Below are 17052 nucleotides of genomic sequence, written 5' to 3' on the forward strand. Positions count from 1 at the left end.
AAAAAAAAAATCTGGGCTGGGAATGTAGCTCAGTGGTACAGTAGGTGCTCATCATGCATGAGGTCCTGGGTTCCATTCTAAACACCAAAAATTCAAAACCCAACTTCCATTCTAACCTATTTTTGAACAGATATACAGTTTACCCAGGATTAAAACAACTTCCCTAATCTATTTCAGGGCAATCTCAGATTGAATTTGGACTTTGACCTTACGATCCTTTGTTGTTTTTCCCAAGTCATCAGCAACTAGAAAAACTTTTTAAAATGTATTAAAGTTTTTCATGTTTCAGGTTACTATACCTGATGAAACATTAATAAATATTGTGCTAGGAGAAGGTAATCCAACGTTATTTTAAAATAGAGAAACAGTTATGTTGACCTTTCATCAATTTTTGAAACGATATTACTTCTGGAGACTTTTCCTGATTCCATAATAAAGTATTCAAGTTATCCTCCACTAACAAAACACTATCCACTAAGCCATTCTAAAAGTACAAAATATTTTTAACACTGCATATTATTATCACTTACAGAAAATTTTGAAGGTGGTATTATATCCAAAGAGTAATCCATTTCCTGTGTGCTGAGAGTTCTAAGCGACACAGAACATTCTCCAATGGTTTTCTTCCTGGGAGTTTGGGTTTGAATCTTGAATACAAGTCTTACAGTTTGTAGATTTTGTAGTTTAATAGCAAATACAAAAGTTTCCAAAAATTCAATAACCTTAAAAAACAATAAAATATATAAAGGGTTGAAAAAAGTTTGATATACTATTACAAAATGATATTTTACCTTTATATCTAGAAAAACTACATTTAATTTTTTTTACAACAGTAAAAATATTTTTCCTACTTTATTGGTGCATTATATTTGTACATACTGATGGGATTTATTGTTACATATTCATATATGACATAATATAACAACATAATTAAAAAAATTTTTTTAATGTAAATGAAAATGAGAAGAGCCATAACTTGTTTTTCTGGAGTTTATTCTGGATATTACCTTCCTCAACTTCACAAATCATCTTTTTAATTACCTAGGAACTCAGGTCAATATTAACATTGAGCTCACCAAAATATAGCTTTTTCCCTTTTTAAAAATTAAATTGTAGGGGCTGGGGATATAGCTCAGTTGGTAAGGTGCTTGCTTTGAATGCACAAGGCCCTGGGTTCAATCCCCAGCACCATAAAGAAAAAACAAATTAAACTGTTTTTTAATCTTTGGATCTAGGACATCTTTCCTACTATTTACCATAATTCTTCAACAGTTAGAGTAGTTCAAGAATCTCACATGTGAGCATGTTCAGTGCCCAGAATCTTGAATTATCACATGGACATATTTGAATTATTTCTTAAAGGAGACTAAACACTAGACAGTTCTTTTCTATACACTTCCTTTTTTCCATCGTTAGTGTATCCTTTTGAAAAGGCAAGATATCTGGGCAACTAACATAAATATTTTTGATACTCTGCACTAAAAAAATTTTGGCCAAATTTTCACCCGTACTATAATCACTTACATCTGCACAGTCAGAATCATGTTTCTAGAATTTTCCCACTACTGAACTTTTTCTTTAAGACTTTCAAGCCACAGGACCACACTGACAATACATTGCACATAAAATGTTAAACAAGTTTACAAATTAAGCAAGTCTGTGCAGATTTACTTCATAGTTTCCACATTTTGCCACAATAGGGATCTCCCAAAAATCTGCTGTATAAAAATAAATGTTAAAAATGAAAGATCCTATGTAGGTAGGTTCCAATATGCAAACATTTTTTCCCTCTAACTTTTCCTAAATTAATTTAGTTTATTTTTCAAAAAGTAAAATTGTTTAATTCAGAAAGTATTCTTCCTTGAGTGATAGAATTATACCCAAAGTTAAGATTTATTTCCATCTAGACTTTCTATGATGCATATTTTCATAAAGTGAGATCGTGACATACATACACACACCAATTTTTGATCACTGCCTTTTTCAATAATTTAGGACATTTTCCCCTGTCCTTAAATACTCTTCCTATCCATAATTTTTCACAGCTGCCTAGTATTCTATCACATAGTGTTCTGGGTTGAATTGTATTGTATCCCCAAAAAAGATATGTTGAAATTCTAACTCCCAGTACCTCAGAATGTGACATCATTTGCAAACATCTCATTGCAGACATGATTCATAAAGTTAAAATAAGGTAATATGGGCATAGGGTAGACCCCAATCCAGTATGAGTGGTATCTTTGTAAGTACGTGGCCATGTGAAAACACAGAAACAGAGAGAACACCATATGAAGATGGAGGCAAAGCCAAGAAATAAGGAAAGCCAAGGATTGTTGGCCATAGCGGAATCTGGGAGGAAGAGTGGAGAAGATTCCCCCTCAGAAAAGGAACCAACATTGCTGACACCTTGATTTTGGACTTCTATTCCCTCCTCCCCACCCATGCTAAGGGTTGAACCCAGAGCCTTACACATGCTATACAAGCACTCCATCACTGAGCTCTATCCTTAGTCCCAAGTTTCTTGTTGTTTTAAAGCCATCCAGTTTGTAGCACTTTTTTTTTTACAGCAGCCTGAAGAAATTAATTAAATGGGTATACCATCAGGTTTTTCGATCATTCCTCTATGATGCTTTGAGATTTTTTTTTTAACTTTTCACTATGAAAAAAACCACCAAGACTATTTTATAAAACAGTTTTGTTTGGATTTCAGATTACTTCCAAGGAGTAGATTCCAGTAGAATTACTAGAAATATATAAGGTTTTGATGTGTACTGTCAAAATCATTTCTAGAAAATTGTATGTTGTAGCATACTTGTAAAATATTTCCTTATTTTAATAAGAAAAAAAGAAAGATCAATATATAATTTAAATCTGTATTTCTATGATTGATGGCAACAGTAATGTTTTGCTTATTAGTCATTTGAATTCTTATTTTTAAATGGTATGTTCTTTTCATTTGCATATAAAACCCTAAGTTTTCTATGTCAAAAAATATAATGAGCATGTATTTAAATTAATGTGAAATAAGAATTTATAAAAGCCAGGAACATAAACTACTCCATTTATAGTAACTGGAAGTATTTAAAAGTGATTAATTGCAATTGTGCAATTATTTTTCAAAGCCCAGTTAGGGAAAAGAAAAGATGAAAATATACACATTTATTTTCCTTTTAAATATATATTTTAGATACTGTTAATTTATATATTTTAGTGATCAAAATTTTCTTTTTAAATGAATCTTAATATTAGACAATAAAATATCAAAACATTTTGAGACTAAAAATTATCTTTAAAAAGCAAGGACACATAATTTTTAGTTTCCCAAAAGTAAAACACTTTCTTATTCTTTACATGGATAAAAGTGATAAATATTAGAAAAACAGAAAGGAAATTCAAACATAAACAGTCACTTACATTAGAAGCTTCCTTTGCTGATGACTTGAAATGCACTGGTTTGGGCAACGTTAGTATTCCCTTTACAGAAATAGTGGGAGTATCACCATAACTAGAAGGCCAACTTAAATCTCTGCACTAAAAATTAAAAGTATAGTTGGAATTTTACAAAGGACTCTGACAATACAAATATTTGATGTATTTGTTGAGTTAATGGCTTTGGATAATGATTTTCAAGATTTTTAAATAAACTTCAGTATATATTGAGACTTCATGTTTCATCCACATTAAAATAATTTTGATATTAAATATAGATATACCAGTTTTCTTCTTGCAGTTGAAAACATACAAACAGGGCTGGGGTTGTGGCTCAGTGGGAGAGCGCTTGTCTAACACATGAGGCAATGGGTTCGATACTTAGCACCACATAAATAAATAAAGTCATAAAAAATACATATACTCATCACACACATTTTTATTTTCTTAAATGCTTTTTTTTGGTACTGGAAATTGAACCCTGGGTACTCTACCACTGAGCTTCATCCCCAACCCTTTTTGTTTTTTATTTTGGGACAGACCTCAAATTTGTGATCCTCCTGCTTCATCCTCTCAAAGTCACTGAATTACAGGTATGCATCACCATACCTGCTTCTTAAATGCTTTATCAAATACTATTCCTGAAAAACACTATAGAACCCCAAATTCCAAAGACTAACTATTACCTCTTTCCCCAGAAGAGGGCAACAACAGATAAGTGTCTAAATATTTAATTTTGAAATAAAAGTTGGTATTAACTATACTAATTTACCTGTAAAACTGTGATCCAGATCTGCTCCACTGAAGAATTATAAGACAATTTCACATTCAATCTGCCAAAATCTCTTTCATCTCCTGAGAGAGTAATCGTATCTGAATTGTAAACAAAAAACAAAGATGTTTCAAAATTTCATGTAATCTTTTAAATTCAATTTTATGAGCACAACTGAAAAATGCCAACAATTATTTTTTAAGGTTTCCAATTTAGTAAGGCAAAAATCATACTTCTATGTTTTATTAAAGTACAAGAGGTGAAATAAACCATATAACTACAAGATATAAAATTTTACCCAAATTGCAGTGTGGAAAATTTAAGTTAAAGCTTAAACAAACTATTTCAAATAATGTTTATATGACTTTAGTACGGTATGCTTCTGGAACTTTCTTCATTCATCTACTTTAAAACAAATGTACAAAGATGTTTAATAGCTTCACTTTTTAAAAACTGATTCATTCATGCCTGAACACTGAAAAATAACCATCTGATCTGAGTATCCATATACAGATAATACTGTCAATATAGATATAATCATGTAGAATTTTTTTTACTGATCATGTTCACTTTCAAATTACTAATGAGTATAAAAATGTAATATTATATTCCTTACCCAGGCTTCTGTTACTCCCCTGAGAATTTTTTCTTGAAGATGTACTACTGGGTACACTAGACAACGAATCATGTCTCTACAAATAAAATCTTTTAGTCAGAAATTGCATATCAAACTGTAAGGATTCTGATACTTATGCCCCAAAACCTGCCCCACCAAACTGCATGCTAATCATTTTGACAATGTTACTGGTCAGAATTTCCCACTTTTAGACAATTAAAGAGAAAAATAAGTTTTCTCTGTGTGTTATCAGGAAAATTTTAAACATCTTATGAAAAAATATACTATAATGTCTCTGCTGGTTTTGGTTTGGTTTTATAATAAAGAGAAAGAGATTATTTCTTAAATTCCATACAGAAACATTAATGACAATTAGAATATGTTTGGAAATGCCCAGTTACCTAAAAACCTGTAAAACAGCATATTAAACCATGGTCTCTCTAGTAGAAATAAAAACTCAGGCTCCACCATAGGGCTGTTGAATCAAAAATTCTGGGCAGCAAGGGATGGCAATCTGTATTTTAACAAGCTCTCCAAATAATTCTGATGCATGGTCAAGAATTGTTGCTATAAAGAATTAATTCTGCAAGAAATTGACTGAGAATTACTAAGGATGATTTAGAATACATTTCCATTGTATAAACCATAAGTATATATGTGTGTATATATGTACACACACACACACACACACACACACGAGCCCACAAGTGTATATAAAAACATTTACACAGCTTTTACTTTCATTTACAGGAATACAGATAATTTGTCATGCTACTTTGCTTATCTCTATCTTCTAATTTTAAACAGTCATCAAAGTATCAAAAAAATTCTCCCTGGCTTTAGCCATACATGCTCGTAATTCCAGCTACCAGGAGAATTGCAAGTTTGAGGCTGACCTGGACAATCTAGCAAGAACCTGCCTCAAAATAAAATTTTAAAAAGGGCCAAAGATATAGCTCAGTGGTAAAGTGACTGCCTAGCATGCATAAGACCCTAGGTTTAATCCTCAGTACCACAAAATACAAAAACAAAGTAACTCAAAAATAGGATACTGTATTAATATAAGTGAATAAAGTTCTCCACCTTTATAGGAATGTTAATTTTTAATATTTATTTTTTAGTTTTCGGCGGACACAACATCTTTGTTTGTATGTGGTGCTGAGGATCGAACCCGGGCCGCACACATGCCAGGCGAGCGCGCTACTGCTTGAACCACATCCCCAGCCCAGGAATGTTAATTTTTAATAAAAACTTTCAATAAGGAAAGTTGATAAGTATTTTAATTATACTATTTAAAATTCCAACTGCCTCAAGATTCCTTAAGTGCATACCAACTGAGAGAAAATTCACACAAAAAAAGAACAAAAGAAAAATACTGTCTTTCATTTCAACTGGGAACTTCCCAAAGTAATGCATATGGGAAATGTATTTATTGTCCAAATATTAGAATAGCTATATCCACAAAAATCATGTTATTTCTAATGTTGATTTATGTATTTCTGAATTTTTAATTTGAAATAATTATCACATATAAAAAATTATATAACTACTTTACCTGGATGAATCTCTGAGATGAACTTGTAAGATCAAACATAGATTTGCTTAGGCCAGGGGAACCAGGAAGTTTGCTGGTCCTTAGGTCACAAACTACACAGGGAAAAGAAAGAAGTGCTTATTTTTATAACAAGGAAAATGAAACACTGGAATTCTACTTAATTATTATAAACTAAATCTCTATAGAAATACTTTGTGAAAATTATGTGCAGATCTATATAAGAAATGAGCCTTTTGATGAGATCTAAAACATTTATTTTTCATTATTTTATTTTGTTTGAAATAGAAATCAAACAACACATTTTCATATCCATATCAAAATGGATTTTTGTTCACGTTTCCCAATCCTCAATCTGAGAAGACTATCTAAGAGGATAGGATGTAAGTACTTTGTGTTATATGTACTTCAACTATTTAATGAGCACTTATCACATTTAAAAAAAAAAATCAATTCTGAATCTTATGTGCTCCTGTCTTTTTAGTGTCCTTCGTAACCTGAAAGGGCCTTGAAGAAAGGAACTCGGTAAACCTACCCTATGCTATATTCTAGTACGGTGGGGAATAGTCCCTTCAGTAAATCTTTCTTTCTTTTTTTCAGTACCCCACCCTGAATCTAGTGGCAGAGAGAGCTAGATATATCATTATCCTACAAAACAATGGGGATTTATGAATTAGAAACACACATAGTAGTCTATAATTGGAATAGTTTCAAATATGAAACTATAAAAATTTTATAGTTATTTAAGTATTTCTATTCTCTTTGTTTATATTTCTAATTACATCATACATTTTTAAACTCGTCATTCTGACTAGAACACAAAAGAAAAAACTTGTAAATATCTGTTGTAGAGTTTGGATAGAAGGTACATAAATTAATAAAAATAATCTAAAAATAACTTTCAAAAAGGAAAAATTAATTAAAATTTGTAACTACCAATAGACACAATACATCAATCTTTCAGTTTTTAAATTAAAACACCAGAGAGAAATCATGCTGTTTGTCATAACACTTGTGAAGCCTGCTTTTCTCTTATTTAAAAATTATTTTTAGTAATAAGAATTATATCATCCAGGTCTCAGATTTAATTTGATTGCTAAATTTGCTAAGGAGACACACAGAAGAAAAGCACAAAAGACTTTTCATACCTGATCCATACAGTCTTGTTGCTTCTGAATGAGGAGGAAAACGCCGACTCAAATCAGGTGAAAAGTGCTGATACATATAGAAAGGGTTGTACACATCATAGCTGGGCCCATGCTGAGCTGAACTGGAAAGTTCCACCTTTCGATCTCCAAAAGATGCTCTGGCAGATCCTGAAAAAAGCATTTCTAATGTTTTACAACATCGTCTCCTTGGTCCAACAGATGGTACACTCAAGACAAAGGAAAAAAATGTTATATTTCAAGTAATACTAAATTACATGCCTTTGATGTCTTTAAAAAATGAGCACACATTTATGAAGTTCTAACTACATGAACTATTGTGCAAGGGAATAGTCAGGAATCTTGCTCTTAAGACAGTTTAGCAAATTTCTGACATTTTCTCTTTGACCTATAGACAATTCTGTATTTTGTGATCTGAGTTTTTTTTTATTTTTCTTCTAACATATAGAACATCTTTGAAATGGAAAAAAAAAATCTTGGAGATACACCCTCTTCAAGAAGATACAGAACATTTATAAAACTTGACTACATGCTGAGATAAACTTACAGCTCTTAAATTTGAAAGGACTGAACTCACATAAAGTATGTTTTCTTACCACAATGCAATTAAGTTAGAAATCAAATAACAAGAAGATGAATAAAAATATTTATATGGAAACAGTAGGACTATGAATAAGCAAAAACGATAATCTTTAAGAAAAAAAAGATTTTCTCTATGGGGTTGTAATAATAGAATATTGGGGGCTGGGGTTGTGGGTCAGAGGTAAAGCGTTCGCCTAGCACATGCAAGGCCCTGGGTTCAATCCTTAGCACTACCTAAAAATAAACAGATAAAATAAAGGTATTGTGTCCAACTACAACTAAAAAATAAATATTAAAAAAAAGAATAGAGGGGCTGGGGATGTGGCTCAAGCGGTAGCGCACTCGCCTGGCATGCGTGCAGCCCGAGTTCAATCCTCAGCACCACATACAAACAAAGATGTTGTGCCCGCCAAAAACTAAAAACAAATAAATATTAAAAAATTCTCTTTCTCTCTCTCTCTCACACACTCTCTCTTTAAAAAAAAAATAATAGAATATTGGCACAGTGACAGGAAAAATAGATCAGTGAAACAGAATAAAAGGTCCTGAAAGAGATACTCATTTTTTGTATACACTTGATTTATAACTGAGGTAGCCCTGCAGAGCAGTGGGGAAAGGATGGTCTTTTCTCTAAAGTATTAAGACAATTCAATATTGATATGGAAAAAATTATAAGCCTTCTTTCAACCAAATATATTGACAAAAATTAATTCCCTTGGGCTTGTAGATCTAAATTAAGTGCCAAGGGCAAGCAAGTAAAGCTTCTGTACTTGTTAGTTTGTAATTTTTTCACAAACTTAGGACAGGGAAATACTACTTAAATGGAACACAGAACTTACCATAAATGTATTCAGCTATACTAAAAGTCAAAATTTCCATTTGTCAAAAGACTAAGAGAATACAAAGGTAACCCACAGAGTGGGAGACGACATAACTGGCAAGAGCTTATATCCAGAACATATGAGGAACTCCTATAAATCAGTACAAAAAGGATAGACAGACCTCAATATAAATTGGCTTATGACTTAAACAGGCAACAACAGAAGAGGTCAACAACCTCATTAATAATGAAAGAAATATGAGTTTAAACCCCATTGAAATATTACCACACAACAGTATAGCTGAAACTAAAAATATTACCAAGAGCAAACACTGACAAGAAGCAATGTAAACAACTGTACTTTGCTGGTGTGAATGTAAATTGATCCAATCACTGTGAATAACAGTTTGGCAGTTACTACTAAAGCTGAAGATATTTATATTCAACGACCCAATAATGTCATTGTAGACATATATACAACAGAAATTTCTATATGTGTACACCAAGAGACATGTACAAGAAAATTTGTAAATATCATTATCTCTACTAGCCAAAAATTGAAAAAGAACCTCAAATGTAAATAACAGTAAAACAGATAAAAAGTAGTATATATCTGCTACATAAAAATACCTTCTAATATTCTATACAAAAAAATACCATATATTATGCTATTTAGAATAAATTGTAATGTACATTTACATACAGATATGAAAACAAATTAAAACTAACAACGTGAAAGAATCTCACAATGTTGAATGAAAAACATAAACAAAAGAATATATACTAATATCATTTTGTTTAAATAAAGGTCAGAACACAGAAAAAAATTAAACCACTATTTAAGGGATATGTGCTTAACTGTTAAGAAGAAAAACTAGAAAATTATAATGATTGTGTAAAAACTAAAAATAAAATCACCAGATAATCCAACTATCCTACTCCTAGGTATATATCTGAAGGAAATGAAGTCAGCATACAAAAGACACCTGCATACCCATGTTTACTGAGGCACTATTCACAACAGCCAATATATGGAATCAGTCTACGGACCATCAACAGACAAATGTATAAAGAAAATGTGGTACATACACACAGTAATTATTAAGGCATAAAAAGAATGAAATCCTGTCACTTGAAGGAAAATAAGCCAGACCAGAAAGGCAAATATTACATGTTTACATGTGGAAACTCAAAACATAATATTAAATTATAAAAAGATGACCAGAAAGTAGAGAAGTAACTATGAGGAGCTGGTAAGAGAGTCTGAGGGAGTAGGGAGAAAGGGCAGGGTGAGAGAGGACACACCACAGGGTGAATGTAATCCTTGCAGTAATTCATTAGGCTTCTCTCTAGGTATGCATGAAAATGTCACAGCAAAACCCATTAATTTGTGTGATTAATATGTGTTCATAAAAATGCAACTCTGATACCCTGGGTGACTGTCAGGCAGGGAACAGGGAGGCTTTTGGGTTGCTAGTGATACTCTATTTACCTTGTGCTGACTGCAGATGTTTTGCTTTGTAATAACTTACTATACTATGTGTTTCTGTTTTGTGCATTAGCCTATGTGTGTATGATATCTCACAATTTAAAAATTTCTTAAGGTTACTAATCATTTTAGGAATAAAATACAGACATAAAATGAAGTTTTTCAAAGGTTTAATTTACTGTCATCTTTTAATTCTTTTTGTTCCACTTAAAATGAAACACACGGAAACTGGTATTTTCTGAATTTAGCTAAATATAAAATAAGTGATTTTGCATAGAGTTAGGAAGAGAAAAATAAAATATGGAATATGAGGTAAGATTTTATCCTCATCTTGGTTCAAATATCTGTTACAACCAAGTATATCTAGCACATGGGAGAGAAGCCTAATGAATTGTGATGTCAGATTCATTACCTATATATCTTATAAACAGACACTGAGATCATTTAGCACACAAACAATATTACAAATCTTTATAGTAACCCAAGTAGCCTGATCATTAGGAAGAAATCCTTCAAATAAAAGAAATCCTACAGTAGTAGCACCAAGATGATTTACTAGCTTAATAAGCTATACTTAAAAAAGAATACAGTATTCTCATTTCATTTTTCTCATTAGAGAAATTCAATTTTGCCCTGAGATAGTGTAGAATTTCTCTCAATTTACTAAAGTATAAAACTAAATGTAAAGTTACATGATTGCTCATCCTTCTCAAAAGCCTATTTAAAATTCTTTAAATTTAAAATGCATATTCTTAATGGCTAGGTAGGTAGATATGTGAAAAAACAAGAACAGCACAATGTTAATAGTAATTGTTTATGAAGGTAGTAAGGTACAGCTATAAATCACACCTATTATCAAGAATGAAATCCTGTCACTTGAAGGAAAATAAGCCAGACCAGAAATTATTCCATATACAAAAAAAAATTCAAATATACTTGAATTATAATTTTAGTTGCTATTGATAAGGGTCTACCTTCTCAAAACTTTGTCCTCCGTCTCAGGCCATCACTTGCACATGCACACATGCATACCTACAACACATAAGACTTAGGTTCCAAGAATACTTCTTGAATCTAAGTAAATAAAGTAATTTTCTGGGCTGTGGTTGTGCCTCAGTGGTACAGCACTTGCCTAGGATACATGAGGCACTGGGTTCAATCCTCACACCACATAAAAATAAATAACTAAAATAATTGTGTTCATCTACAATTAAAAAAATTTTTAAAGAGTAATTTTCTCTTCAATATATAAAAATTAGATAGTTTTACTACATCCTCAATGAACCTACAATTTAAGAGTTAATTTTTCACTCATTCAAGTCAAAATGCAATTTGTTTTCTAGTGAGTGCAATGAGAAAAACAAAGAAAAGCCATAACATATTTCTAGGTAGCTATTTCTTACTTTTTTCCTGATTATAAAAATAGTACATAAAATACCTTGTGTGTCTCAGAATACAGAATTCATTAAACAGTCATGGTACACCCATATGATGAAATACTATGGAGTCATTAAAAAGCAATGGATAAGCCAGGCATGGAGGTACATGCCTATAATCCCAGCATCTCCGGAGGTTGAAGTAGGAGGATTATGAGTTCAAAGTCAGCCTTAGTAACTTAGTGAGGTCCTGAGTAATAAAGCAAAACTGTGTCTCTAAATAAATTATCAAAAAGGTTTGGGGATGTGGCTCAGTGATAAAGCGCTTCTGAGTCCAATTCCTGGTACCAAAAATAAATAAATAAAAACACTGAATAAGAAAACATGTTCACCATGTATAATGTGAATAAATGATTATGACATTACTTGCACAGTCTGATCCTAATATTGTTAACAAGTATGAAATAAAGCAATAAGATCTATTGAGCAGGATATCCTGTGAGCCAGAACTTTTTTTAAAATTTGTTCTTTTAGTAATGCATGATAGTAGAAAAACTATTTTTGAGAGATACTAGATATGCACTGGGTTCATCTTTCCTTCTTTCCAAAAACAAAAAAACAAAAACTACTCCTACCAGACCCAACTCTCCTATAGATAACAACAAATTATCTAGACAAAACAAAATCCCTAAAGGCACTGAAGAATAAAGAACAGTAGTGCAGATTCTGGACACCAGTTGACTCTTGAAAAAAAGGTAAGGGCCTAAAGTGAGTTATCTGTTTTGATAACTTTAAGCCTGAGTATAGGCCAAAAGTGACACCACGCGGGATATGTAAAACTCCAACAGCAAATGCACAGAAAAAGCAGAAAGCAGAATTCCAGGCAACCAGAGCTGCTGGAAAGAAAGGTGGGAATCCTGGAAAGGAGAGAGTTCCAAATTTTATAAAGGAAATCTGCTCAAATATCTGACTGATCCATGAATCACCATACAAGGTTGCTGCCAAGACAGAATTTGCAGTCTACATTCAACTGAGTTACATATCTGATGGAAGGGAGGGACAAAGGAAGGAAAAAAAGGGGCGGGAAAGGAGGGAAAGAGAATTTCTCAAATTAATGTAACTAAATCTAGAGTATCTACAACATAACATTCAATGTCCAGAATATAATTCAAAATTATTCCATATACAAAGAAACTGGAAAATGTTAACTCATTCTCAAGAAAAAAGGCAAGTCACAGAATCCAAATCTTGATGATGTTAAAATTAGCAAAGATTTTAAAGCTTAAAGACATAAAATAGGCTTGAAGTAATATAAAAATAGAAAGTTGTGGGAGACACATAAAAAATAAGAAAAAGAACCAAATATAAATTCTAGAATTGAAAATGCACACCTCAAATAAAACATTCACTAGATAGGCTGAACAGCAGAATGGCGATTACAGAAGTAAAAGACTGTGAACTTGAAAAGAGAACACCATTACCCAATCTAAAGAAGAGAAAGGAAAAAAATATGATTAGAAAAAATGAACAGTCTCAGAGAGCCATAGAACATTATCAAAGCTCAAAATGTGTGTAACTGGAATCTCAGAAGATGGAAAGAGGATAGGGCAGAAAAAAAATAGTGACAGGAATTTGGAATATACTGTTGTACATACTCTTCAATATTCAATAAACATACATAAAATTCAGCACATATACACTTGGGCAGCTCACAGTCTATAAGATTTATGTCAAAAGAAGAAATTGTAAACAGATTACTAAACTTTTTTGAGTATTTAGAGGGAAACATATTGATGTCTTCAATTTACTCTAAAATGCATTCCCCATCACTCACCAAAAAAAAAAAAAAAAAAAAAAAAAGCGGGGGGGGATTAATAATGTGTAGAAGACCAGGTAGGTGAATAGACATGTGATAATAACAAGTACTGAAAATGCTAATATGAGAATTTATGTGGTAAACACACAGGTAGGTACTCACTGTTAAGTTCTTCCAACTTTTCTGTAAGTTTAAAATTTTTCTAATAAAAATTTGAGGGGGAAAAGTCACTGGTGGAGTTTCAGTGGAATAATACAAATTATTTTTAAAAGTTACATATTGTTTCATCCTATCTTCATTAGTTCCTAGCCTCTACAACATAAGCCAAATATCAGCCAATGAATCTATCTTATGCAGGTAGCTACTTAGTCTGGGAGACAGACTGGTGAAAAAACAAGGGAAGGAACAAGGACTACCTGGCTGTTTCCTTATTTCTCATTGTACCAATTTTTAGAAAGTGGTAGATGAGAAACTACTTATTTTTATGTTTACTGATCAAATACAGAATAATTCCTTTATTTTTTCTTTCTAGATATGTGAAAGATTACTGAGATGTATATTATTCTTGTTTTAAAACACCAAATCTATATACAAATGCACTACATGTGATCAGATTTCATACTGGGACCCTTCAAAAACACTATACATTCAGTTCTTCTACAGAAAGAGCAAAACACATAAAAACAAAATATATAATTTTAATATAAATTTTGTATTAAAGATAAAAGAGTAAAATAACATCAATGACAGTATTTAAAATGCTGTATGTTAAGTTTTAAATCCTGCTATTTTATTGTTTACCTTCAAGTTCTTCCAGATGAGAAGGAGTTCCTTGTGCCCTGGGCTGAATATAAGATAACTTGAACTTAGGCACCACAAATGGTACTTCTTTGCCATGAGAGGGTATTTTGGAAAGCAAATAATCCTCAGTACAGCCAACCTGAGGCTTTACAGAAACAGAAGTCAACGGAGGTATACAGATAGTGGCAGTATGACTATTTGAGACTGCTGCTTTACTGTCTCTTTCCACAGAAACTGTATATAAAAGAAAAAAGGTAGAAAAAAAGTCACAAATATGAATCATATTACATATAATAATCTAAACCTAGAAATTTCTGACACATAAACTACTCTTGGGTCCTATAAGCATTTCCAGAATCTATGTTAATTTTGACCAAAGTCTAGTAATTAATACACTATTGCTAAAGTACATTATCACATCATAATGGTTAAAAGTAATTTTTAAAGATTCATTCCTAATAAAGTTCCTTGATGAAAAATAAGTTTATTTTGTAGTTGATTTCATAACTCTTTCAAGTGAAAATCTAGTCATTTAAAAATGGGTTTCATGGGAGGGGAAGGGAAGGGGCAGTGGGTTAGCAATGATGGTGGAATGTAATAGGCATCATTATCCAAAGTACACGTATGAAGACATAAATTGATGCGAACATACTTTATATACAATCAAAGGTATAAAAAATTGTGCTCTATATGTGTAATATGAATTGTAATGCATTCTGCTGTCATTTATTTAAAAAATCAATTAAAAAATTAAATAAATAAAAAAATAAAAATGGGTTTCATTGTGGCATATTTATACATGCAAATAACATACTTTAAAATCAAGAATCAATAAATGAGATGGATTCAAACCAAAAAGCTTCTTCACAGCAAAGGAAACAATCAATAATGTGAAGGAAGAGCCTATAGAATGGGAGAAAATCTTTACCACATGCACCTCAGATAGAGAATTAATCTCCAGGATATATAAAGAACTCAAAAAACCTAACATCAAAAAACCCCAAATAACCCAATCAATAAACGGGATAAGGAACTGAACAGACACTTTACAGAAGAAGAAATGCAATTGATCAACAAACATATGAAAAAATGTTCATCATCTGTAGCAATTAGAGAAATGCAAATCAAATCTAAGATTTCATCTCACTCAAGTCAGAATGACAATTTTCAAGAATACAAGCAACAATAAATTTTTGTGAGGATGTAGGGGAAAAGGTACATTCATACATTGCTGGTGGGACTGCAAATTGGTGTAGCCACTAAGGAAAGCAGTATGGAGATTCCTCAGAAAACCTGGAATGGAACCACCTTTGACCCAGTTATCACACTCCTTGGTCTATACCCAAAGGATTCAAATTCAGCATACTACAGTGATGCAGGCACATCAATATTTATAGCAGCTCAATTCACAATAGTTAAATTATGGAACCAACCTAGATGCCTTAAAATGGATGAATGGATAAAGAAAATGTGGTATATGTACAGAATGGAATATTACTCACCCTTAAATAAGAATGAAATTATGAGCTTTGCAGGTAAATGGAGGGAGCTGGAGAATATCATGCTAAGTGAAATAAGCCAATCCCAAAGAACCAAAGGTGGAATATTTTCTCTGACATACAGATGCTAACTCACAATAAGAGGGGCAGGGATGGAGTAGGGTGGGGGCAGCTAGACAAGAAAAGGGGTACTTTCAATTAGACAGAAGGGAGTGAAGGGAGGGGAGCGGGTATGAGAGTAGGAAAGAATGAATTGGACATTATGACCCTATGTGCATGTATGATTACACAACTGGTGTAGAAGAATAAGTTATACTCCATTTATGTATGATGTGTCAAAATGCTTTCTACTGTCATGTGTAACTATTTGCAACAAATAAAAAGAAAAAAATAGCATACTTTGATCATATTCATTCCCTCCCCCACATCCCCATTACCCTCTATTACCTCCCCTCTCCTTATCCCATCCCCTTCCTCTTTCTGATTAGTTTCATGTCTTTCCCTAACCCTAGATTCCACATTAGAAAAAATATGACACCTGTCTGACTTTTTTCAATTAACTTTATGACCTACAGTTCCACCCATTTTCCTGCAAATAATATTTCATTCTTATTTATGGCTGAATAATATTCCATTGTGTATATATAAGGACCTAGGCTGATTCCATGATTTGGCTATTTTGAATTGTGCCATGATAAACATGGGTATGCTGACCTAATTCCTTTGGATTTATACCCAAGAATGGTTTAGCTAGATCATATATTTGGTTTATTTTTAATTTCTTGAGGAACCTCTCCATACTGATTTCCATAGTAGCTGTACTAATTTACATTCCCACCAACAGTGTATAAGGGTTCATTTCCCACCTCCTCACCTGCAATTTATTGCTTTTTGTATTCTTGATGACAACTATTCTGACTAGGGTGAAAGAGAACCTAATGTAGTTTTGATTTGCATTTGATTTGCTAAAGATGATGAACATTTTTTCATATTACTGGCCATTCACACTTCTTTTGAAAAGTATCTGCTCAGTTCATTTGCCTGTATTTTGATTGTGTTGTTTGTTTTTTAGTGTTCAGTTTCTCAGTTTTGCATATATTCTAGATATTAATCCTCTGTCAGAGCAGTAGCTTG

The 17052-nt window shown here is 32.2% G+C and overlaps 1 protein-coding gene across 3 annotated transcripts in view; it reads right to left on the bottom strand.

The window, feature by feature from the left end:
* Positions 1-17052, bottom strand: part of Tc2n (tandem C2 domains, nuclear) — a 40193-nt gene that overhangs the window by 12019 nt on the left and 11122 nt on the right. For 2 of the 3 annotated variants that reach the window (XM_015494835.2, XM_015494826.2), the window contains exons 4-10: positions 14420-14653; positions 7518-7685; positions 6373-6464; positions 4818-4893; positions 4202-4302; positions 3415-3531; positions 531-722 (exon numbers count right to left, since the gene is read on the bottom strand). In XM_015494835.2, coding sequence (XP_015350321.1) covers positions 531-722; positions 3415-3531; positions 4202-4302; positions 4818-4893; positions 6373-6464; positions 7518-7685; positions 14420-14653 — 980 coding nt within the window. The remainder of the gene's footprint in view (positions 1-530; positions 723-3414; positions 3532-4201; positions 4303-4817; positions 4894-6372; positions 6465-7517; positions 7686-14419; positions 14654-17052) is intronic. The other variant, XM_048799208.1, reaches the window with a different exon arrangement.

Source organism: Marmota marmota, unplaced genomic scaffold, assembly GCF_001458135.2.
Source record: "Marmota marmota marmota unplaced genomic scaffold, marMar, whole genome shotgun sequence".
In the NCBI taxonomy this organism is placed as follows: domain Eukaryota; kingdom Metazoa; phylum Chordata; class Mammalia; order Rodentia; family Sciuridae; genus Marmota; species Marmota marmota.